The sequence below is a fragment of the Cardiocondyla obscurior genome, linkage group LG04 (assembly GCF_019399895.1).
Source record: "Cardiocondyla obscurior isolate alpha-2009 linkage group LG04, Cobs3.1, whole genome shotgun sequence".
NCBI lineage: Eukaryota > Metazoa > Arthropoda > Insecta > Hymenoptera > Formicidae > Cardiocondyla > Cardiocondyla obscurior.
The window spans coordinates 1399974-1424031 of NC_091867.1; the positions used below are offsets into that span (position 1 = coordinate 1399974).

The 24058-nt window shown below is 35.5% G+C and overlaps 6 protein-coding genes across 18 annotated transcripts in view; 4 read left to right on the top strand and 2 right to left on the bottom strand.

The window, feature by feature from the left end:
• The window catches only part of Rhogef3 (Rho guanine nucleotide exchange factor 3), a 79804-nt gene extending 76210 nt beyond the window's left edge, over positions 1 to 3594 (top strand). For all 7 annotated transcript variants that reach the window (XM_070655483.1, XM_070655489.1, XM_070655485.1 and 4 more), the window contains one exon: positions 16 to 3594. In XM_070655483.1, coding sequence (XP_070511584.1) covers positions 16 to 152 — 137 coding nt within the window. In that variant the 3' untranslated portion in view covers positions 153 to 3594. The remainder of the gene's footprint in view (positions 1 to 15) is intronic.
• Positions 3595 to 3986: 392 nt separating this feature from the next.
• Positions 3987 to 5579, bottom strand: LOC139101954 (upstream stimulatory factor 2). Its single transcript, XM_070655499.1, has 4 exons — positions 5410 to 5579; positions 4643 to 5024; positions 4417 to 4569; positions 3987 to 4310 (listed from the first exon to the last, which is right to left on the bottom strand). The coding sequence occupies exons 1-4, from the start codon at positions 5442 to 5444 to the stop codon at positions 4101 to 4103; spliced, it is 780 nt and encodes a 259-aa protein (XP_070511600.1). The 5' UTR covers positions 5445 to 5579; the 3' UTR covers positions 3987 to 4100.
• A 40-nt stretch (positions 5580 to 5619) lies between these two features.
• On the top strand, positions 5620 to 8944 carry LOC139101956 (N-alpha-acetyltransferase 38, NatC auxiliary subunit-like). Of its 4 annotated transcripts, none has more exons than XM_070655503.1 (3): positions 5620 to 5844; positions 6099 to 6350; positions 8822 to 8944. In XM_070655503.1, exons 1-2 carry the CDS (start codon positions 5773 to 5775, stop codon positions 6342 to 6344), a joined length of 318 nt encoding a protein of 105 aa, XP_070511604.1. In that variant the 5' UTR covers positions 5620 to 5772; the 3' UTR covers positions 6345 to 6350; positions 8822 to 8944. The 4 variants fall into 4 exon arrangements, with proteins under 4 accessions (XP_070511604.1, XP_070511606.1, XP_070511603.1 ...); XM_070655505.1 differs by lacking the exon at positions 8822 to 8944 and adding an exon at positions 6897 to 7048; XM_070655502.1 differs by lacking the exon at positions 8822 to 8944 and adding an exon at positions 6472 to 6712.
• On the bottom strand, positions 7091 to 12143 carry LOC139101950 (mediator of RNA polymerase II transcription subunit 25-like). 4 transcript variants are annotated; one of them, XM_070655494.1, is made up of 15 exons: positions 11989 to 12143; positions 11544 to 11669; positions 11341 to 11386; positions 11128 to 11252; positions 10780 to 10999; positions 10091 to 10694; positions 9727 to 10007; positions 9410 to 9588; positions 9167 to 9329; positions 8811 to 9002; positions 8521 to 8709; positions 8227 to 8412; positions 8090 to 8149; positions 7902 to 8021; positions 7091 to 7774 (listed from the first exon to the last, which is right to left on the bottom strand). In XM_070655494.1, exons 2-15 carry the CDS (start codon positions 11663 to 11665, stop codon positions 7622 to 7624), a joined length of 2640 nt encoding a protein of 879 aa, XP_070511595.1. In that variant the 5' UTR covers positions 11666 to 11669; positions 11989 to 12143; the 3' UTR covers positions 7091 to 7621. The 4 variants fall into 4 exon arrangements, with proteins under 4 accessions (XP_070511595.1, XP_070511593.1, XP_070511594.1 ...); XM_070655492.1 differs by having other exon boundaries at positions 9727 to 10010; XM_070655493.1 differs by having other exon boundaries at positions 11128 to 11255.
• Positions 12144 to 15902: 3759 nt separating this feature from the next.
• Lost (methenyltetrahydrofolate synthase domain-containing protein lost) lies at positions 15903 to 19682 on the top strand. Its single transcript, XM_070655379.1, has 5 exons — positions 15903 to 16494; positions 16740 to 17125; positions 17214 to 17560; positions 17632 to 17875; positions 17996 to 19682. Exons 1-5 carry the CDS (start codon positions 16479 to 16481, stop codon positions 18377 to 18379), a joined length of 1377 nt encoding a protein of 458 aa, XP_070511480.1. The 5' UTR covers positions 15903 to 16478; the 3' UTR covers positions 18380 to 19682.
• A 1353-nt stretch (positions 19683 to 21035) lies between these two features.
• LOC139101885 (protein Star) overlaps positions 21036 to 24058 on the top strand; it is a 41688-nt gene continuing 38665 nt past the window's right edge. The window contains exons 1-4 of the mRNA XM_070655391.1: positions 21036 to 21190; positions 21312 to 21588; positions 21824 to 22335; positions 22453 to 22491. The gene's annotated coding sequence lies outside the window, so the exon portion shown is untranslated. The remainder of the gene's footprint in view (positions 21191 to 21311; positions 21589 to 21823; positions 22336 to 22452; positions 22492 to 24058) is intronic.

Genomic DNA, 24058 nt, shown 5'->3' on the forward strand with positions numbered 1-24058 from the left:
TTTACGATGTTGCAGATAAAACTTATAAAAGGGAATCGACCTATGAGATGCCCACGACGATGGTCGGCACAACAAATTCGTTGGGACGAAAGGTCGGAACCTGGTTCACGTTCGGTAGCAACAAAAAAAATGTGCGGCTACAACCGTCCTGAGACAGGCCTACCTTCGTACCGTATATTGATCTGTAATTCTGTGACTAAAGGTGCTGCGTCATCCTATTGAAATCCTTATGTGTAACACCTCGATAATGGTCGCGTCAAAACTTGAAAATCTTTATGAGAAGACATTTAGAAATATCATTGTTAATCGATATGCTTATCATTTTGCCACTGGTGGAAGTTACACTCTACACACCGATGAATAAACCGTCATTATCGCTAAGAGGATTTCATAGCGTGAAGGATGAACAGCGTCTCGTCATATGTACGGCACGAAGGTGTTTAGATAGTTTATAAGTAGATTTTCTCTTCAAGTATACCTCCGCTTATAAACCAAGGAAGGTAAACGCTATCAATTTTAACGACCGATTTCGATCATCGTTTATGAAAAACGAGATCCATAAACGAAAGAAGCGTCCAAGGATCTCTTATTCACGGCCTCACGAAGGCCGACGTTTCTATTGACCGATTTCGATATTTGCAAACGATGGTCACTTGTTATGCTTAATCAGAATTTAGTGAGTTTTTGCTCGTTGCTCGCCTAACCTTTAGATCTTAAAACAATGTTCGATCATCCGCAACGTGACGTTACAACGTTACGTGCTCAGTCTGAAAAGCACTGTCCAAAAAGAAAACGTTTCGAAGAAGAAAACTATTTGTTACAAGCTGAAAGAGTTATATAACCAATCTTGTAGATATTTGACGTTAAAAATTATTGTTAATCGTAATGAATACGAGAGTAGATTAGGGAAATAGAAACATTTAGAGAAGTAGATGATGATAAATGTATAAAGTCAATAGCGGGCTTCTGAAGTACTAAAGAGAAAGTACTAGTCATTCTTTCGTCGTGAATTCTTGATGAATGCCGACGAAACATGATACATATATATATGTATATATGACATATTGTTATACGCGCAATCGCTTTTTAGGTGAAAAGGTGACATGGTACGTTACACGGCTGTATTTTTACGATAATTGAAAGACTGACAACCAAGATACTTCCTGGAGAGGGAACCTTAAGGTTGTAATCTTGAGAGAGAAATGCGACGGGATCGATTAAAAATGATCTGAATTGAATTAAAATTTGTTGGTCGAATATTTCATTTTAATCCATTAATTTTTATTATCGTTGTTTCGAAAATTATTTTGTCGATGAATTTTATGTGCAACGATAACTAACGTGCACAGTTCTATCTGTGTAACTATTTAGCAAATTTAATCATGAAATTTTGTATCGATTAGATTTGTGAGGAAATTTTAAACGGCCGATTCCGCACATCACTTTTCTCTCAACGAAAACGTAGATTAAACGTATTTCGTAGAAAAAAAAATCTCTAGCGAGCTATACAAGTAAGGTAACTCTCACTGCTTAAACTAATGTTCGTTATTTCGCATCGTAATATTTGTAGTAGTGTGTACAAGAGTTTCGAACGACAGAAAAGCAGAAAGACGAGAGGGTGAAACGTAACGATGGATGGATGAACGCGAATGTTTATGCGAAACATACACAATGCAGTAGCAATATTACTTATTACAGGCGAAAAAAAGAATGATTAAAAAAGACATGTAAATATTCGCATATCATGCCTTCTTATCTTACTGCGATAGGAAGTGCAAAGCTTTAAAGAAGAAAGAAGATTAAAAAGTGAAAAAATGAAAGAATGAAAGAGGAAAAAGGAGAAGATCTCTCCCAAGTTTTTTTTACTCTTGTACTGAAAGACATATGACGATTTAACAACGAGAAAAATATTTGTCAGCCAGCAGACGAATCTCTATGTTAATAATATGTGCATTACCTATGCGGTCCCTTCACAAAATGTTCGATCTTACAGTTTTAGCAATTTATATATGGCTATTTCCATCAGTATCTTTTCCTTAAAATTGGAAAAAGATAGAAAGTAAGCTGAATCGGAATTAAAGTGAATTCACATTGATGATAATGAACATTGAACACTTTAATGACCGGTGACGCCACATTGGCGTCATTTGTGTGTCGAATGTTAATTATCTTTTTATTTTTATTTTTAAAATATTTTATGAGTTTCATTAAGTAACACCGAATAACTTATTTCTCGTCAATTATTGTAGAAAAGGCCGGTTACTGGTGAAAGTTACTCGCACAACTACTCGGCCTGTGTAGCATTAATTATGAATCTTGAAAGTTTCTAACACTGCCAATAAGTTTGAAGAAATATTTCTTTGTTCGTTAAAACTGTTTAATTTTTAATAGAAAAAAGACTGGTGTAATTTCGATTCTATCTTTATTTACATACATGCACACACGAGGGACAAACGCAACTATTTTATTTTATTAACATTTACGTTTAAAAGGATGTAATATACAAGTTTAAGCGAAGCGATATTTACGCTCATATAACATAATAATAATTATAATAACTAATTAACAATAAGTTTGAAGGGGGTGGTCCTCAATCGAAGATCTACCCAGCGGCACTCAGAGTCCATTGTGCCTCCTTTCGACACGGAAAATACGCGGGATGAGGGTCAAGGTAGAACCCAGGACCTTAGGATTATATTAATCATCCGCGTTAACACGGAGCTACGCGTCATCCCTTTTTGTATAACATAGAAAGATATATTTTTACTTATTTCCTGACGTAATTTACTATCTATGACAAGGACAATATAATGATAAAAGAATGGATCAAGATTCCTACTGTACAGAGAGAGATCATTAACCTGTTGATGTTTAGACTTAAGAGAGGCGCAATTTGTTGCTGGACCCAACTCATTTCAGAGTTATTTTTATAGGAGAAATGACTCATTAGTTGGAATGTGATTCTTTTAGTAAGTATCGCTGTTATACACAAACTGCTTTAATGGCCAACGTAAAGTGTAAGGAAGAAAAAATTGTTACTAAGGGTAAGAAACGGGAAGATCCCGAACATGGAAGTCTAAAAAGCATCCCTCGAGGGAATGTCTTCTAAATAACTTTAACAGGCATCTCTTAACGATATTCACGTTGTCTGCAGGACACGGTATTATGTAATACATAGGTAAGCACAACTTTTCACGCAATTCACGAAACGGCACATGCACTCTTACAATGAAGAGATGAATCGAGATCCGCGAAAATTTGCATCTCGAATTTACTAGCTCTCACGTATTGCCAGGCGAATTACATTACATATCCAACGTAATCTCAACATGCAGATTAATTTATACCTCGGAGAACACTACTTTCTCTTTCCTCTTTTTTTTTTTTTTTTTTTTTTTTCCGAAAACCATCATACAGACAAGATCTGCATAATATTCGAAGAAATGTGCTTCGAAATAACAAGTATTAAACTAAGCACTGTTGTTATAATTTAGGCTGCTACATACATGATACATTTAAAAGCGCAATTATATTTTTCTTGAAATTTGATATCGGTACTCTTATGCGCTGACGAAGTAGAGTATTTTTTTTTTTCTGTAGCGAAATTATCTTACATGATATCGTTGTTTTCTATACGTATAGACGTATTTTGTAAGTGTAAATATCGTAGATCTAATCTCTCATTAGAGATAACTTCAACGGATTTTGTAGCGACTAAGTGAAATCTATTGTTAAGCAATATATCTGATGTTGGTATAGTTAATTATTGATTAAACGGTGATATTATTTTGTATATTTGTATATCTCTTTAATTTAATCATTTTGATGATAATTCGTCATTGCGAAATTTAACTTTATCTTACAATTATTGTTTATGATATGTACAATAAAACATATTATACAATATGATTGTCATTGTTTTCCAAATAAGAATATATATATGCCAAGTTACATATATGTAAATAAACATTTTATAACTATTATGCTTTGTCCATATGAATTCTTCATATTCTTATTTCATTTTTTATAAAACCATTACATCACTAATGTAACATACAAACATTGAAGCATACTAATTCTTATACAGATTCTTATAAGGATTAAATACCAATTATACAAATATTTTCCTGCTTTGAGAGTTGAGCTTTCAATTGTGAATTTTCGTCTCTCAATTGATTTACAGCTTCTCGGAGATTTTTCACTTCGTCGCGCAATTGTGACTTCTCTTGCAAGGTTTGAGTTAATTTGTCTGAAGTATCTTTTAATTCTATAATGTATTCGTATGCCCGCGCTAGTATACCACCTTTGCTCTGTAAATAAATCATCACCATTAAACAATATAAATTATTTCTTTATAATATAAAATAAAAATTACTACAAAACAAAAGTCAATTCAAGATTTTGCAAATGTCATACTTGCGGTTCTAAATTCGGTTTTACATCTTTCTCTTTATTCACATCCTGCTCACACTCCGATAAAAGTTTTGCTAGTTTGGAAATCCAGTTGCTAATTTTGTCCCGTCTACGTCTTTCAACTTCATTGTGTGTCACTCTTCGCCTTTCATCTCTCTAAATATAAAATTTACTCTTAATAAAAAAAAAACAATATATAAATATATCGATAATATCGATAATATCCTACCTTTTTTACAGTGTTAACTATACTCTGTGCTGCTTCTATTTGCAGTTTGGCTACACTAGGTACTACTCTAGCAGATTCTGAAGTTACAGCGTCATTGCTATTACTGAGTACATACAATTGTCCATTTAATGACGAAGTTAAAACTTGGACAGAGGTATTTACAGGGGTGGCTACCGAAAGTTCATTTTCTTCTCTGTCATTGTTACGAACATGCATAACTTTGTATGCCACAGTGTTAACAGTGTTATCATCCCTGTTTAGTGCATACAGGTGATACTGTACATTATCATCTTCTACTTCTACATCAGCGTCGCAATCCACTATCTCTGCTTCTTCTAGAACCACCCCGACAGTTTCATCGCTCCCTATATGCTCATCTGTGCTATAATATAAAGGTGATCTTGTCGTTGAGAAGAGAAAGTCCAACTAGATGTAGTAAGACAAGTTGCTCCAGCTTGCTGGTGAATTTGTCTATCAGGTAAACATACGTCTGTCTTTACCTTTCTGTTTAAATAGTTAAAGACACATGTTTACCTAATAAATAAATTTATCAGAAAGTGTGAACAGCCTGGCCTAAGAGCCAATTGCTTTAACTTCCTGATAACTTTATATATCAGGTAAACATGTATTTTTCTTCATCTCTCATTTTAAATTAATAAAAATACATAATATTATACGCCAATTCGGTAAAGTTACTTACAAGTTGGAACAATTGGCCCTAAATGATAAATAACAGATCGTATTTAAAAAAAAAAAAATGCTTGTACCTTTCATCAATAGTTTCAAATTGATCAGCCTCCATTTCAATGAACGGCAGTAATAGGTTTTATAATCATCAATTCGGTTTATTATTAACGTTACGTTGGTTATCAGTAATAATTTTACGGACGAGAAAATACTCCGAACCGGTAGCTCGTTGCGTTGGGTTTACTCCAGCTTACTCAAAGCGTGCTGGCAGTGCACTAGGTGGCGCAAGGAACGACAAGTACCATCGATGAAAGGAGAAAATGCAAACAAACTCGAGTTACACCTGACACCGCGCGTCAGCCGAATCGTAACATTGATAGTGCCAGATTGCTCACATTTTCGTCTCAGGCTTATCCTGCCGTTCGTGAACGGCAGTAACCGGGATGAGCGCGAGTGTGAAGGAGACTGTGCACAACTTAAGCAACGTCGTGAACAACGAGCACGGAAATGAGGATGTAAGGAGCAAGGAAATGTAGAAACATTATTTCTCAGTTATCCAACGTTTCTCTAATTCTTCACCACGATCTGTCATTTTGCGGTAGCCGGGTTTTTTTTTTTTTTTTCTGTAATACAATTTTAAATCTTTAATCTTTATCGCTCGCAAGGGTTATGTTCTACAATGCAATGTTTTGTTGATAGCTTCGATTACTAGAACAAAATTACAGTAATGCTATACACTAAAGGGCCGTATTTTTGTATAATTTTCCAGCAAGCAGTCACATCTGAGGAATCGCCAGCCAAGCAGAAACTCAGGAGCTGGTTGAATCGACATTTGCGTATTGAAATGACTGACGGAAGGGTTTTGAGAGGAGCGTTCCTCTGCACGGATCGTGACGCCAATGTTATTTTGGGCTCCTGCACCGAATATCTGTCCACAGAGCATACAGAAGCAAGAGTTTTAGGCTTGGTGATGGTGCCTGGTCGACACATTGTCTCGATACACTTAGACGTTTAAAAAAACGTACGTCTTGCATATTTGTAAATACTTTCTTTCACTTTCTTTATTACGTTTATTATATCGCCAGGTGTGCTGTGTTAAAAATTGTACAAATATGTGATACATGTATCTTTATATTTTACAGACTTTGTTTCTTTGGCGATATAAACAATTATATTTTTAATATAAGCTGATGATTTGTCCATCTTATTGATTTGATCGAGACTAACCTGAAAATAATATAATTATATAATACAAAAAGTAATAGTCTCGAAATTATTGTGATTAAACTAGACAGAATTGTGAAGTATGCTTTAATCTAATTGTATTTTTATGATAAGGATGCTGTGAATTCTTAGTAACAAAATACATATTTGAGAAGAAAATTTTCGATTTCGAATTACTAAACACTTTTCATATAATAAACTGTTATTAAAAAATACATTAACAATCGAATAAATAATATTTAATTTTTAATTGCGATTAAATAAAAACGGTAATTTAATTATGCACTTATATAAGTGACCGAGAAATTAAAAATAAACGAGATAATAAATTCGTTAATCCCAGGGGTTCGCGGTGCCGAGTATTCGAAGTAAATTGGTGGCACGATCGGAGTGAGAAATTTATCGAGCCACCACCGATAATTCGAGCAAGTAGTACGAGTCAACGCGCCTATAATCAAATGTTCAGACGATCACACGATAGACATCAGTAGTATATCTAAATGATAATCATTTATGTATGATCAAGATTTTTCAGGATATGTTACCTATCATTTTTTATTTATAAAAACCAGAAATTACAGAGCGCGCGTTTTTATTTGTCATATGCCTTACATTTATTCGAAATCTTACTAATAACAAGCTGATAATCTTAAATAGTATTGTAATTAAAACATTCTAAGAATATATAATGAATTAAAAGAAAATTAATCGGCTATTAACTCGAAGTTTGTCTTCAAATAAAAATTAATGAGTTAAAAAATTTCTAATTATGTAATTAAAGTTTAAATAAGTGCATCAGCTCATACTAATAATCTAAAAATTATTAAGAATTTAACAAACTGAATAAACCAGATGTATATCTTTTTAATTTAATATTTTATATTATTACGAATCGTATGTATTTGACACATGTGTTGTTCCGTATGTACAAGTACAAATACCCTCACAAATATATAAAGTTAAAATCGTTATACTCTCGTGCATCCTTTTACACGCTAGTGTATGCGTGCAAACACACTCGTACATATGTGAATAAAATAAATATAAAAAGACGTTTAATTATGACATTTAACCGAGGAAATCATAATTCGATACATCCTCAAACTGCTGATTTTGTGTATTGCCAGGTGCCATAGGTCTCGTTGTTATCTGTCCCCTTGGACCTATCATTTGCTGTTGCACTCCAAACGACACTTGTCGAACGCTATATTGGGGTTGTGGCTATAAAAACGTATATAACAGTCCGTATTGCACAAGATACTTGTTCTAAATATAATTGTAAAAAAATTGTAAAAAAATAATTGTCAAAAAAAAGCTCTATTTTTTTAAAGTTTTCTTAAGTTCTCACCTGTTGCAATAAATGTCGAAGACCAAGATTATTTGTAGAAACTGGACGCATCAACCTTTGAGAATTCGCCTGTTGATTAGCTATAGCTGCTGGATTAATACCTCTCTGTGCTTGTTGTGCCTGTGCATCCGAAAATAATTAAAAATCCCTCTTATATAAAGAGTATATTTATTTAAGGGTTAGTTCACCTCAAGTTGTTGTTTGTACTGCATTTCTTGCTGTTGTGCTACTTCTAAATTTTGTTGAATCTAAACAAAAATATATAAAAATTTTATAAGAATTTCTGAATATTCGAAAATTATTTCGATTAAAAATATATACTTACATTTACTTCCAACTGAGATTTATATTGCGCTTCTTGTTGTTGTGCAGCTTCTAACGTTTGTCTCAGTTGTTGAATTTTTAACAAATTTTGATGTCTAGCCATTTCTAAATCATCAAATTGAGGTCGTTGTTGACCAATCATACCTCCACCACCAGCATTTGCTTGTGGACCACTGATTCCGCTATTCTGTAATGTAAAATATGCCAAATATTTAGCTTATTTTATTGTGACCGAGCGTCGGAATGTAACAATATATATTCTATTTCATAAAAATATCTACAAATTTGTGCATACCTGCATATTCATTTGCGTTTGTGGACCGCTAGTCGAAGTTAAAGTTTGTTGAGGTGCACTAGACACAACATTCTGTGTTATTTGGCCACCTCCCATTGCCATGGTATTCGTTTGGGACATAAGAATACCCCCTTGTGTACCTGTAGTAGGCATAGGTGCAGAAATTGTATTGCCTGGTCCAGGATTGGCCTTAAAAAAAATTTATTATATTATATCTTTTTTTACTTTTTAATTTATTTGTGAATTCATGTAGAAGTTGATTCATATAAGAGTAATAATATATTCTTTACCTGTCTTACAGAAGCATTTTGAGATGTTTTCTGCTGCTGTATAACCTTACGGAGACGATCTACAAAAGCTGTTTGATCATTTGGAATAAAGCCTAGGTATGTTTTCTTGTCTGCAGTATACAAAAGTATAAGAACTTTTATTTCACAAGCTGGACTTGATGATGATGCAGAAGTGAAGTGAACACAACCTGCCTGAAATTGTATATCTATTATATATCTTACATTTTAAATATTTTAGAAATATTATCGTAAATATATCATCCTCCAGGCGAGAGTGTAACAATATTATATGCATTTTTATGAACAAAATAAAAATACATAAATTTATTCACAGTACATATAATAAATATACTTACAAATCCAGCAGTCATCATTTTTGTTAAAGATTCCAATGCTTCACACGGCGTAGGGTGAAACACCACGGATTTAGAATTTTTCAGATAGCTGCCACCAATACTTCCTATTAATTGTTTTGGCATTAATTGCATAATCAATTTTGGTGGCCATGTATCTGCTTTCCTGAAAAATAAATGTTAAATTAAAAATAATAAATAAATAAAACAGGAAGATTATCGATAAAATGAGAAATGGCAATTTACAATTCTGGATCTCCATCTTTTGCATTAGCTGAAACCTGACACGGTACGTGTCTCGTCTGTTTTTGCGCATCTGTTGGATTTTTGGCTTTTTCAATCCATTCTACAATACCCTGCCAAATATTTTGACGTTCGCGTGGTACGAGTTGTTGATTTTGTACAGTACCAGTGGATACATTGCCCTAAAAAAATACAAATTAAGCTAACATATCTATTTATTTCAATATATATTTTATAGAATTATTACCTTATAATTTAAATAGGAAGTTTACAAAATATAAATTGTGTATTTTTATATAATTTTTATATAATTTGATTACTTGTGCTTGAGAATGCGTGATTTGTTGCGTAATAGAAGATACGGAAACCGGTGCTTGCTGCGAAGCTGTAACGGTTTGTGGCACTTGAGTAGGTACAGACTGGGTAATACAAGACGAAGTAAGTTGCGAGCCCGGTTGACTGTGAGTTGGTTGAGCGGCCATAGACATGGTAGCCTGCTGGACATTTTGTTGTTGTAACATTGTTAAACGTAGTTGCTGCTGTTGCTGTGTAAGTTGCTGTTGCTGTTGTTGTTGATTAGTTGCCATAACGTTATTACCAGCTACTGTGAAGTGAATATTACACAGTTTATGCATGTTAAAACACATATATGAGTACAAAAAATAAGATGCAAATTTATTTTACCATCTAATCGTTGACTAAACGCAGCTACGTTGAGCCCCAATGATGAAGGCGGTTGTGTTAATTGTGCTATTAGCGCACTACCTTGTGTATTTGCAGACGCGGTCGCACCCGGTGCTATGAACGGTGGTCGCATCCATCTCGGCCTAGTACCTAGGTTTACTCCTGGTGGATGATAATTTGGTGGTGCAGCTATCTGAGGATTGTAAGGTTGCCGCGCGGCATTCATCGGTGCTGCCATGGACGGCGTTACGGTTTGATGTACGTTGGTGATATTTTGAGGAGCTTGATTTCTGAAAGGAGGACCCTGTTGTTGATTCGGCGGGGCGATATTCTGTTGCACTTGATTAGTGTTAGGACTATCATTGCTTTGCAATGGGCTCAGAGGTATTTGCGCTGCAGTAGCTGCGGTATTGTGAACGTTTCCACCCATTTGAGGACTAACAGGTCGCTCCTTTAAGTTGTAGTTTCGCAAAAGTACCAAATGACGCGGATCTTTAGCATAATTCTTTGTTTGCGAGGATTGTAAATCACCGCCAGCTTTCTCAAATAGCTTATATAAAGCTGGAATTTTTCTTGGCGATAATATAGAGATGTTAATATTTCTCTGAAAAATTACACACACATATAGATATATATATACGTGTATAGTTCATTCCTTATTAAGAATTTATAACTTCTAGGCCATTCACCTCTTGATAAATGGCAGCTAATTGTTCGATAGTATGACCAGCAAACTTGTAAGTTTCTTGAATCATAGTTTGATATGGGGGTGAATTACATATCAAAATACAATGTTTTTGTGAAGCTGTATTTTGCTCTCGTCTTAATTGTAAATCTTCAAAACACTGTAATCCCGTGGCAAGACCTTCACCAATATTTGCAAAAGATTCTCCTTTTCCACCAACCATTCTAATAAAAAAAAAAGTATATATTAATTAAATAAATCAATAAATAACAACAATATTTAATATTAAAATAAAAAAAAGGTCAATTTATCTATGATAAAGGCATTTTCAAAAAATATTTGTTGTACTTACTCAAGCTTATCTAAGACCATTAGGAGCTTATGGGGATTTGAATAAGGTCCAAGAGTTTCTGTGCATGGAGATGGTAAGCAATCAGCAGCATGATAAACAACTATTCCATATAATGTTGTGCTATTCTGCTGTACAAGTTCCAATTGCAGTAAAATAAATTGAAATTAATTTTTGTATAATAAAATAAGAAAAAGATATTTAATAAAGACATACCTCTGATACATATTCTCTATCTTCTATGCCACCTTGACTAAAATATCTAAGAAAACCAAAAACATTTTTTTTAATTTAATACTTATGCTACAATATTGGATATTTTTATTCAACTAACTTTGCTTTATTAGAAATTATTCTTTTTATGTGCTCAAATAATTTTCTTTTTCACAGAATTTAAAGATATAATGTTTTTTACTTACTCTAATGTTGGAATAACATAATTGGTTTTAAGATCATTGAGGTATGCACCATTGACAGCAGTTCCCTCAATGACAAATATAACATCAGCTTGTATTCCATGTTCTGTTGGTCCTGTCACCATTGTTCTAAAACACAATTTTTGCTATTACTTTAATTACCTCTTTTACATATACACACGTTTAATTAAATTTCTTCTTCTAAAAACTTATAATATTCAGCTCTGTATTATTTAGCTAGAAAAAAAAATAAAAACTTAAAGGTTTAACCTTATAATTCAATTTTTCTTTAGATTATTAAATTATGTTTAATAAGATAAAAATAATAACTCAACGTAGAGTTATTAGTTAAATCGAAATAGTTTAAGCTAACCTAAACGCGATTCCTACATTAACAAAATCAAAGTGATATTAAAAACAATAATATCTTCTCTCTTGATAAACTTACATTCAATAAAAATGTACAAGTTCAGGTAAAAAATACGCTGATCAGTCGACGTTAAAATATTGTAAAAATATGAATCATAAAAACAACTTGTTTTATCCTTCTCGCTGATAAAACTGGATAAAATTGTACTGTTATGTGTAGTACGATACTCCGCATTAGAGAGACCAACTCGGAATCGCGGCTTCCACGCGCAGTAGGTGGAAGGTCCGTGAGCTCAGCGCTTTGCCGTCGGATAGAGGAAAAGGCCAGAACTATACACTGTCCTACTCTTTTCGCGGCGTCGCCTGCAGTTATCACAGATTCGCTTCAACACTAACATCGCCGAGTTATAGATGAGAGCAGAATATAAACTTAAACAGTAAAATAAAGATTTTATAATGATTTTATAATTAAATACGCGTAATTGCGGAGCGATTAACGACGCGTCCGCACCCACGAGGCTCCGCAACTAGACCGACCGTCAGAGATTTCGGCGCGTACAGAGAAAGATTTCGATTGCGAACGAGTATAAATTTATTTAGAATTTTTGCCGATATGTGTATCGGTGAAACGCGCTTTAATGCGCGTAGCTATTATGCGATAACTCAATCTCACGTTTCTTGATTAAAACGAACGCCATCGATCGGATCGTTTATTGTTAATGAGCGGATTAAATTTCTACATATAATTTAATTAGCGGGGTTCGTTTTACACCGCGTATCTGAAAATCACTCGCGCGTGCTGGTCACTAAAGCTCTATTTGACTTTACGATATCGCGGATGAGAAGCGACATGTCTAATTTTTATTCACAATAATCGTCGAAATAATTGAGTGGCTTTTTTGCAAGTTATCACTCTCGCTTTCTACGGATTAACTTATTGTAAAACTGCGAACTCTCTTTTTCTTATACCGACAAATGTCTAAATAATTGCCTTTACGAGTATGCTTCGCGGGAAAAAATTGTCCATAGCCGGTTAAATTATTTTCTTTTTTGAATATTAAAACAAACCATGCGCACGCTTTGCATCCGCTATTTTTCAAAAAGTTTGTTGTCAGCGGAATGAACGGCGCCAAAAAAGTGCGCATAACGGTAAAAATAAACGGGTCGCAATACAAAATTTTTCACACTCATTGGACACTCGCGGTATCATCCCCATGCCGACCAATTACAACCCTTCTCTTATCACCTGATAGGTGGGAACGTTTTTTCCCTAGTGCGCCAATTAATTACCCCCCCCAACATAAGTACCGTTATCACGACCGCGCTACCCTCATTTCGCGCCTAAATGTAGTCGGGAACGGATGTGTAAAGGGGGGATAACTGTTCTCTACCGGAGTTCAAGTTTAAGTTCACGGTCACTTCGATGAGTCAGCGCCTTGAGGAGTAATAATTAAATAAAAGTTTCATCGACGATACATCAAGATACATCAAGATACATCAAGATACATCAAGATACATCATATTTCTTTTGTCAAGATCGAGGATTTAACGGAAGCGTCGTGGACTATCCTGCGAGCGATCTAATGCGCGGTGAATATTATGTGAGCGAGTGTGAGTGTGAGCGTACAGTTTTGCGTTTTTGTATATTATACGGGGTGTTGTGTTTAAGTTATTATAAAACAAGGTCGCTTTTCTCGTGATCGGAATATTGTTTCGCGCTCTCGGGTTATAATTCGCGTTTTCAATTTATTTTTTAATTGATCGTTGTACAGCTCGGAGTATTAGTCGGTCCCTCGCGGAGTGTCGTTTTCTGTTTCGTTAGCCGTGACTGATAGTGCGCTACTGCACGCAATTCGGGAAATTGGCATCTGCTGCTTGAGATTCGCGTTACGCCGGATTGTGTGACGCGTATTTTAGTAGTTTTATAAGTCCTATTCGAACAATTTTTCCTTGTTTTATAATAATTTAAACTAAGTATGAGTGATATTGTAATAAAATGCGCGGTGAATATGAGTCATAGTGTTATGAAGTGCGCGGTGAATATTATGTGAGCGAGTGTGAGTGTGAGCGTACAGTTTTGCGTTTTTGTATATTATACGGGGTGTTGTGTTTAAGTTATTATAAAACAAGGTCGCTTTTCTCGTGATCGGAATATTGTTTCGCGCTCTCGGGTTATAATTCGCGTTTTCAATTTATTTTTAATTGATCGTTGTACAGCCCGGAGTATTCGTCGGTCCCTCGCGGAGTGTCGTTTTCTGTTTCGTTAGCCGTGACTGATAGTGCGTGCGCTACTGCACGCAATTCGGGAAATTGGCATCTGCTGCTTGAGATTCGCGTTACGCCGGATTGTGTGACGCGTATTTTAGTAGTTTTATAAGTCCTATTCGAACAATTTTTCCTTGTTTTATAATAATTTAAACTAAGTATGAGTGATATTGTAATAAAATGCGCGGTGAATATGAGTCATAGTGTTATGAAGTGCGCGGTGAATATTATGTGAGCGAGTGTGAGTGTGAGCGTACAGTTTTGCGTTTTTGTATATTATACGGGGTGTTGTGTTTAAGTTATTATAAAACAAGGTCGCTTTTCTCGTGATCGGAATATTGTTTCGCGCTCTCGGGTTATAATTCGCGTTTTCAATTTATTTTTTAATTGATCGTTGTACAGCCCGGAGTATTCGTCGGTCTCTCGCGGAGTGTCGTTTTCTGTTTCGTTAGCCGTGACTGATAGTGCGTGCGCTACTGCACGCAATTCGGGAAATTGGCATCTGCTGCTTGAGATTCGCGTTACGCCGGATTGTGTGACGCGTATTTTAGTAGTTTTATAAGTCCTATTCGAACAATTTTTCCTTGTTTTATAATAATTTAAACTAAGTATGAGTGATATTGTAATAAAATGCGCGGTGAATATGAGTCATAGTGTTATGAAGTGCGCGGTGAATATTATGTGAGCGAGTGTGAGTGTGAGCGTACAGTTTTGCGTTTTTGTATATTATACGGGGTGTTGTGTTTAAGTTATTATAAAACAAGGTCGCTTTTCTCGTGATCGGAATATTGTTTCGCGCTCTCGGGTTATAATTCGCGTTTTCAATTTATTTTTTAATTGATCGTTGTACAGCCCGGAGTATTCGTCGGTCTCTCGCGGAGTGTCGTTTTCTGTTTCGTTAGCCGTGACTGATAGTGCGTGCGCTACTGCACGCAATTCGGGAAATTGGCATCTGCTGCTTGAGATTCGCGTTACGCCGGATTGTGCGACGCGTATTTTAGTAGTTTTAAAGTCCTATTCGAACAATTTTTCCTTGTTTTATAATAATTTAAACTAGGTATGAGTGATGTGTAGAATGCATAAAAAATTTTTAACCACACCGGTTGTACTTGCAGAAAATATGAAAAGTATATACAACCGACAGTCCGCAGTCTGTTTAAGTGGGACGGAAAATTTTTGTTGCATTTTACATTAAAAATTTATATTATATTATATCTTGAAAATGTCGGATTTCGTACTACTTAAAATTATTTAAGACTCCGCGATGTTACCGAGAAGCGGATCTGCGATATCTTAGCCGACAACGTCAAAGAACAGGACAGACAGTGTATAGGTCTGGCCTGGTTCTTTATCCGACGGCAGCTGAAACGCTGGCTTCACGCGGACGAGCCTCTGTATCTGCATGCGTGGAAGCCGCGATTCCGAGTTGGGTTCTCTGCGTCCGAGGCATTAGCAGGCGCTACGGGCACACACGGACACGGCATTGTGCTTAGTGTGCGTATGTTGCCCGTCTAAAATTTGCGACCACTGCTTGTAACGCTGGTCTTGCTCGCGCTCACGAATCTAGGAATGTAATTGCGGTCAAAATCGCCGCATTTGCTTGTCAAATTTACTCATGAAACTTCAGTGGAAAATAAACCTTTGTCTGTAAAAGAATTTTTGTTTTAATATAGAGAAAAAAGAAACGTTAATTAAAATAATATTTTTATTTCAAATAGAAAAAAAATGTTACGAGGTCAACGAGTAAGCGTGGATATGTGATCGTCAACGAGTAAGCGTGGATATGTGATCGTCAACGAGTAAGCGTGGATATGTAATCGTCAACGAGTAAGCGTGGATATGTGATCGTCAACGATTGCGCAGAAGGCGATAGGAGATATCAGCTGATTCTCGAGACTGAGGTTGGAAAACCCCTAGCTGTCTAGCCCGTTGTTCGAAGATCAGCTGATTCTTACTGCCTCTCGGAGCGATTGTCTGTCTACGGTGTCCTTGCAAGTGACGCGAGAATAAATTCGTCGAACTCCGATAGTCGTCGTGCCTCTTTTCAACGACCCGCAAATGGCGTTTTATGCCGACGAAGAACGACCGAGGCCCTAGAGGATTGCGACGTCGTGGAGTTTGGCAACGTGCTGGACTGCGTAGAAATAGACACGAGGGGAAGGAGAAAGGGTCGCGCGTGAACGGGATAAATCGGTCTATTTTTGTGGGGGAGATCTCACGACGACGCTTCCCGCAATTTCTTTCTTTCCGGTCCTGGATCAGCACCCTGTCGCTTTCCGTGAATTCGCTAACGATCCGGAGAAGATGACGGAGAACTTACGTGAGTAGCTTTTTTTCACGCGGTCGGTGCAACAGGCATTTCTCCAATACCTTGACATTGCTAGTTCTCAGTGTCAAAAAGATATAATTTTGGCATTTATACGTTTGTATACATACAAGAAACTTGGAAGTCTTCCACGAGATTTAAATGTTTCGTTAATTTTTTTTATTGCAAAATTATTTTGTAGAAAATAAGCATATGCTATACTGTTTCTTGTTAACTGATTTCTATATGTTAATTTACAGCTGAGGAAGTAACAAAGTCAAGTTTTCGTCGTAAAGTATGGGATTATATGACGAAGAACGAGCTGGTGAACTTTCCAGTTAACATATACAAGCGTATACCAAATTTCAAGGGTGCCATGGAAGCTGCACAGCAACTGGTTCAACTGGAAGAATTTAAAAAGGCCAGAGTTATAAAAATAAATCCAGACAAACCACAAGAACCAGTAAGATTTTTAGCTTTGGAAGCAAATAAGGAAATTATTGTGCCTATCCCCAGGTTGAGAACTGGCTTGTTCTTGCATGTTACACCAGTTGCTGGTGCAACAAAAGAACAGCTTAAAACAGTAGCTTCCATGCGTGGTCTAGAGCAAGCGGGTAAACCACTTGGATTAGATTCCCATATTAAGGTGAATATTCTTTATTATAAAACAATAATTTGCCATGAACAAAAAATTAACATTAACTAATTATTCAAAATACTTATTATTTTTTTAGGTAGATCTCGTGGTGTTGGGTTCTGTATCCGTCAGTCGAGATGGATACAGGCTCGGCAAAGGAGAAGGTTTTGCGGATCTTGAGTTTGCAATGATGATGAAAATGGGAACTATAACAGAAAACACGATTGTTGTTACAACGGTGCATGATTGCCAAATTGTGGATTATTTACCACCACAATTGTTTAAAGAATATGACGTGCCGGTAGATATAATTGTCACTCCAACACAAACTATATATGTAGAGTCGAGACTGAAGAAACCGTTTGGCATTTTGTGGCATATGCTTAGTGAAAGAAGACTAAAAACCATGCAGGTATTACAGCAGCTCAAAGAAATGGATGAAAAGTATGCATTAAGTATGGCTGAATAACGTTAAGTAGACTATTTCGTGTAAATATACGTTTATTCTTTTGCAGTGACGGAAAAAGTGTTGTCTTGAAGGAAGTCGATTCCGACGTGGAGACACGCCATTATATCAAGAATCGTGTTAAATATTCAAAAAACAAAAAGCGTTTTAATGCGAAGAGAGAGGTTTCTGATACAGAGAACAACGTAGAAGGTGGCAAGGATAAAGTCGATAAGCCTCGGTTTACACGAAGGCGAACGTACAAAAAATCAAAATCTGAAGATGAAAGTGATCCTCTTAATTCTGAAGTACAAGTAAGAACATTTTTTAATATTAAGTTTTATATTATCTGAGCTTAATTAAAAAAATTTTTATTATTTATGTTTTTCTATACCATCTTTCTTTTATAAATAAATTTTATTCACGTATTACAGATAAAGGAAAACAGCACCAAAAGCGCATCTCGGCGGCGTAAGAATTTTCGTGCTAGAACGAAAACGCATATCGATTTTTCATTGAAACTCTCAAACATTTCATCCGGCGTGAGAGTTCGGGACTTGAAAAACGCTTTGTTGAAGCGTGGCGTTAAGCCGAACGAAATAACCTGGCAAGGTTATCGCGGTATATGTTATCTTCATTTCAGTAAATTAAGAAACGAAACTGCTCCGCCAGATCAGCCAGTTCAGGTAGATTCAATCGTAGCAAATTTGCAGCAGTTACAAATCGGTGATTCTGTAAACGATGAAGAAGGATTTATATACGTAGAACCTGCGAAACCGATTTCCAGAATTGAAGTGACCGATGTGACAACTGTGTAAATGTTTATCGAAAACTACATCGAACATTTAACTACGTGTTGTTTCTTGACGATTTATATTTTAACGTCAAATGTAGAGATAGACATCTTCCAAAGTAAGCACTTTTTCTATGAGATTTTTGTCGTATATGTATATCGAGTCTCAAATAATTCATTTTTCGAATGACAAATATTTAACTAAAAGCTAAAAATTGGTATTTTTAACTTTTTAAAATTTTATTTTTATTATTTTATACATTTATTTAAAAGTCACTGAATGCCAAGAAAGGGTTTCTGGTTTTCCATTTTATTTACATTCATCCAGGAAAAAATTAATTTTATAATTCAAATTACATTAAATTCCAGTTTTTTAATTGCTAACGGAATTTTATAGCAGAAAGAAATTCTTCTCGCGATTTCTGAGATTGTTTTGTATAAGTTTACAGTGATGTTATTTTACTTAAATCTATATATTGAAGTTGTACTTGTGAATTACTCCGAACACATTGATGATTGGCGTTCGGTTTAAGCTAAGATGTGATATATACCTAGTATAATGCGAATATTAATATTTAATGTTAATTACTTAACATAGACCTCATATTTTTGGTTAATAATTTTATTTATACTTTTGTATTAATAAGCAGTTACATTTCGACGAGAGTATATCGAATAACTTTTCAATAAGTTTATCGCAACGCCCACAAAATAATCTGTGATCAAAAGATACTTAGGGATAAGATAGTTATTCTATGAAGAGAACCAACAACAGTAGCAATATTAACTTATAAAAAATAAAATATCTTATTAAATTAACGTATTCAATTTTTGATTTTAAATAAAAATAATTTAGGTAATTTGAGCAAAGTTAATTTTGTTTAATCTGAAACTATTAATAAAATGTCAAAAATATTAAATTTTAATATTAATTTTTGACGTAGAAATATATAAAATGTAATTTAAAATATTTAAAAAATTGTACCGCTCATAGGTGTGTTGCTGTATCTCTTCATGAACTATCAAATATTATTCTGAATTACTTTTTTCATTATCTACAAAAATATAAGAAGAAATTAATAGATAGAGTAGGATACATATCTGCGATAATATCTGATGGTAATTATCTAATGTTATAGACTGATGACAATAGTTTAAGTGTCGTTCATGATGGGCATCTAAGACAGACAAGAATGATCAATATTTCCCCTGTTTAAAAAAAAAAGAGAAAGAGTAGTTTATTTTTTAAACACACACACACGCGTGCGAGCGCTCAAATACATATATGTATAGTCTAAAAGAAGATAAATATAAATAATATATTTTCATGCTCTAGCCGCTTTATAGACATGTCGCTGTCTTCCACATATTGTCATCCGAATGCAGGAAAAATAATAGGTACTTTCGTGTTAGCTGGAAAAAAAACAAAAAAATAACAGAAACGGCAATACTTTGTGATATTAACAAATATGATTTATTTTATTATTTTTAATTATCCCGTCGATGTAGAACTAATAGTGATTGTTTTTACGCAACTTATTTCATTATATACTTATTTTTACATATATATATATATATAATATATACATAAATCTTGCGTATATATAAATAAATATAAATAAATTTCTTGTAGTTGATTTGTGAGTTGAATCTATCTTGGCAAAAGTGTATAAAATTATTAAATAATTAAAGATTTAATTATTTTATAAACTTAAAATTATTTGTTATAAAATATTGAAATAAGATGTTAATAATTATATTTACTTTTCGTAGATGGACATTTTATTAATTTTTCTTTATTATTAGGTGCGGAAAATGAAGGAATTAAGGCAGGTCGTCGAGGAAACGCTTATTTCCCATCGAATTCGTGGTCTGAAATTGCATTAGCCTTGATTGAACTTTCTGATAAGCGTTTCTCAGTTGGCTTTACTATCACGAACGACAGCTCTTTCCACATAATAGATGAAATAAAAGTTATCTTATTGTCTCGCATGTGAATAAAGCAACAAAGTTTGAAAACTGTCGACATATATATTCTTGAAGGAACAGATGCAGATTCTTGATCTATTTGCAATGGGATCAAAGAAACTTTATAATCTTAGCCTAATTACAGTTTTTACGATTCTAGAAAAGGGACCGCATTTTGCCGTAAGAGAAGATTTTCGCGAAACGCGTAAAAGCAATTAAAAGGAAAGGTCGAGTCTTCGAGTTCCATTAGGTTGAATTTTCTTATTTAACGACGCCTTTATTGCGCAAAGGGCTCTGCCGCGGCTCCCACCGGCCCCCAGAAACTAAACTGCATTATCTCCTATTGGATTTCTCCATCGAAATACCGGCGCAATTGCTGTTCTCCACTTCGCTGCGTTACTTTTCCATGTGCACAGTTGTAGTTAAGCATCACAACTGCCCATGTAGACTTTTCCGTCAGAAAAATTTGGCTTATCCTATCTAAAAAATTAATACGTCGCGCATGAATTATGAAAACTCAATTGTTTCTTTCCCCTCATCACACCTCACCCGCGACCGCTAGCGATGGTCCGGGGGGGTTGGGGAGGAGGATGATAGAAGACCCTAGCGCGCCGACCAATCACAGCGTTCCATTGATCGCCTGATCGCGAACGATCTACGCGACCCGTTGCTCAGTCGAGAAGGTACCTCGGCCGCGGAGAGAGCAACGGTTCTGGAGACGAAGATGTCGAGGTATCTACGCGTGTTCTCTAACAACTTATCATCGTGTATTCATGTCTCGTCTCGCGCCGGGGACCCTATGAACCGCAGTGTCTTGCACAGGACACCGCTGTTGTCCATCCATCGACGTTCGATCGGACAAATAGAGGTGAATTGCCTAGTTCTTTATTTCGATATTACAGCTTTACGTACTTGTAGTTGGGCGACGATACGCGAGTATCGAAGCTTGCACGTTCGCGTTCGAAAACTTATAGAAACTCAAATTCCAGATCAAATTTGAGAGCACGAGATCTGTACCTCGCCCGTCTTCTTCGTCGCGGGCGAGAATCTCATCCCGTTACGACAAACGAATTTTTGAGGAACTTGAAGGAGATGAAGTGCGCGGGGAACTTATAATATTGCGGCCCATCTCATTCGACGCAAGTTCTTGGCCTTGTTCGTTCTGCCGACGAAAATCGAACGAAGAATCAAAGGTGTCCTCGCTTTACGTCGTAGCCAGCTTCTCCTGTCGAGATCGAGGACGACTCGAGTGAAAACTCGGTGGAAGTAAGCACTGTAACTACCCATATAAATCTTTTCGTCACAAAAATTTGGCTTATCTTGTAAAAAAAAAACCTATTAACTCTTTCGTGATCAATGATACAAGATGTTTTAAAAAGTTTTACGTAAATACGTTTTTTTTTTCTATATAAATCTTTTTATTTTTATACATTGTACATAAATAATTCATATATATGTCATAATTTTTAATATCTGTTCTTTTTATTTTTTTATTTATTAGATACTAAAAAGCATGCGCCCAGCGTACGTTATTCAATGAACGAGAACCGCGACGTATTTATCAGAAGTGTGTAATATATCGAGGGTATAATAACAATTAAATAATTATATAACGCGTTACTGTTGCGTAGCACGCGGGTGACGACAGAGGTCATTATGTTAGTCGCGCGGGTGGTATACGTGATTCGCATAGTATTTCACGTAGTCGCTTCTATTTTCTTCGTCCTTTTCTTGGGTTGTATTGGCACTCGCTTCCTAAACTGAATGCGATTCGGAGGTGCCTTTTAAGTTTATCGGGCTTGTGACTTTGATATACAAATGTTAAAAACGCGAGTGTGGCAAAAGAACTCGCGCGAAAAAAGCGGGTGTTAAATAATTTTGTTCTCGCGATAAATTCACCCGGTCGCGGACTTCGCGAGTGCCCAGTGTGCGAGAGGATGGCTCGACACGTCCCATCTGGGAGGAGGAGGAGGTCCCAGGACGGGCATCATACATCGGCGGAGCAACCCCATGGTAAGGATCAGTTTTTATGTACAAAATATTAACAGTTTTGCGTTATCGAATTTTTTTTTACAAACTAGACAAATTTTTCATCTCTCTACAATGAAATTTTATATTTGTTTGTTTCAGGATTATCTGCTGAATAACTCCGCTGCTGAGCATCGATCGGTGAGTCGCATAATTTTTTTTCTTTGTAGATGTTTTGAGGAAAAGTAGATTTTTAATGAGGAAATAATAATTAAAATTTTTTTAATATTAAAAATAATTAAAATTAAGAAAATAATCAAAGTTAAGGCTGAGGCTTATTCTTACGGCAAGAAGTGAGCCAAGAAAGATACAATTATCACCGCGGTGAATCGGTAACAATTAGTAAATTCGATTCGATTTAACTCTGCTTGTTTGAGATTATTTATACATATAATGGAAACGGGAACTGAAGCGAGTTCCTTTTTAAATAATATATTTTAGTAATCAGCGTCCCTTTGAGTCTCGTAAAATATAAAATTTTCAAATTTTATATATAATAAGAAAGGAAGAAAGAATTTTTGCAGGGAGGGAAATTATCATGTGCTAGTTTGCGGCGCTTTGTTCATTTGACAAATCAAAAGCGCAAATTGAGAAAGAGAAAGAAAGAGAGAAAAAACGTTAAGTGATTTTCATTCATTATAACCGATATTTTCACGATCGATGGTTGCGCAAGGATATTAAAAATACATCGAGTCAATAGTTTAATCGTCGGATAACTCGTCACTTGCAGCGTCGATCGGTCGCGATAATTGGCGCATTATATCGGGCTCGCAGCAGCTTTTATAGAGATGCAATTATCTCGGAATATCCAGCCCCTTTTTCAGGTACGATTCACAACCGCTCCGATCGCGCAATTTGCTTCACAAGCTAGGTCACTTGTCTATATTAAGGACAATTGTTAATTTATTTCAACGGTACGTTTCTTCTCGTCGAGATAAGCGACGCGCGTACGAAAAGCCGTTCACCGCGCTTTCGCTTCTTCCACGGAAATTTTTAATCTAGGTTGATTTCTCCGAAGGCTGCGGTTACGTCGCACGTGTGCTTCCGTCACTTTGGTGATGTTTTGTAGTGCTCGGCTAGGAATATTGCATGGGGTGGAGAGAGAGACACGGTGACCCGTTTCACCCTTTTCTCACCCTCGCGAAACGGCGCCGGTGCTATCGATTATCCGATACTCCTTCGACAGTCACGCTCGGTTAATGCCAAATTCTATCGCGTTTGCAATTCTTTAATGTGGATTCGCTAATCACGATAGGTCAACGGATTCTCCCTTGTAATTCGAGTCACGGACCGGCGTAATCCCGCGAGCGTTATTCGTTTATAAAATTGCATAAATGTGATTATATTATGTGTGAATAATTAATACGAATAAAACGTTCCGTGTTTTTTTTTAATTTTATATATATATATAACTTCCACGGCTTTCGCTACAAACATATATTTTACCGAAATGCAGGCTCAGTTGTTTTATTAATTTCATGTCTCGATAATTTGGGACGGGAATTTTAAAGTTAGTAAAATGCGTTAACAAACATGTCAAAGATATTTTTTATTTTCAATTCGTACATAGTTTACTTCTAAACGACATATATTTTTATAGAACAAAACATTTATATGTATATATATTTTATTCATTTATTATGTATAGGTCTTATTTTGTTCCCAGTCTCCGTCAACAAAGTAACTATTTATAATGTATGCCGTAATC

What these genes read in the sequence shown, in the direction of transcription:
- LOC139101956 (XM_070655503.1), top strand. Translation starts at nt 5,773, where the DNA reads ATGAGCGCGAGTGTGAAGGAGACTGTGCACAACTTAAGCAACGTCGTG. An exon ending in ACGAGCACGGAAATGAGGAT is followed by an intron (nt 5,845 to 6,098) that starts GTAAGGAGCAAG and finishes ATAATTTTCCAG; the next exon opens with CAAGCAGTCACATCTGAGGA.
- LOC139101950 (XM_070655491.1), bottom strand. Translation starts at nt 11,665, where the DNA reads ATGGTGACAGGACCAACAGAACATGGAATACAAGCTGATGTTATATTT. An exon ending in ATAGAGAATATGTATCAGAG is followed by an intron (nt 11,256 to 11,340) that starts GTATGTCTTTAT and finishes GAACTTGTACAG; the next exon opens with CAGAATAGCACAACATTATA. An exon ending in AAAGATGGAGATCCAGAATT is followed by an intron (nt 9,330 to 9,409) that starts GTAAATTGCCAT and finishes TTTATTTTTCAG; the next exon opens with GAAAGCAGATACATGGCCAC.
- LOC139101954 (XM_070655499.1), bottom strand. Translation starts at nt 5,444, where the DNA reads ATGGAGGCTGATCAATTTGAAACTATTGATGAAAG. An exon ending in TAGTTAACACTGTAAAAAAG is followed by an intron (nt 4,570 to 4,642) that starts GTAGGATATTAT and finishes TTTTATATTTAG; the next exon opens with AGAGATGAAAGGCGAAGAGT. An exon ending in AACCGAATTTAGAACCGCAA is followed by an intron (nt 4,311 to 4,416) that starts GTATGACATTTG and finishes ATTTATTTACAG; the next exon opens with AGCAAAGGTGGTATACTAGC.
- Lost (XM_070655379.1), top strand. An exon ending in GATTAGATTCCCATATTAAG is followed by an intron (nt 17,126 to 17,213) that starts GTGAATATTCTT and finishes TTATTTTTTTAG; the next exon opens with GTAGATCTCGTGGTGTTGGG. An exon ending in CTCAAAGAAATGGATGAAAA is followed by an intron (nt 17,561 to 17,631) that starts GTATGCATTAAG and finishes ATTCTTTTGCAG; the next exon opens with TGACGGAAAAAGTGTTGTCT.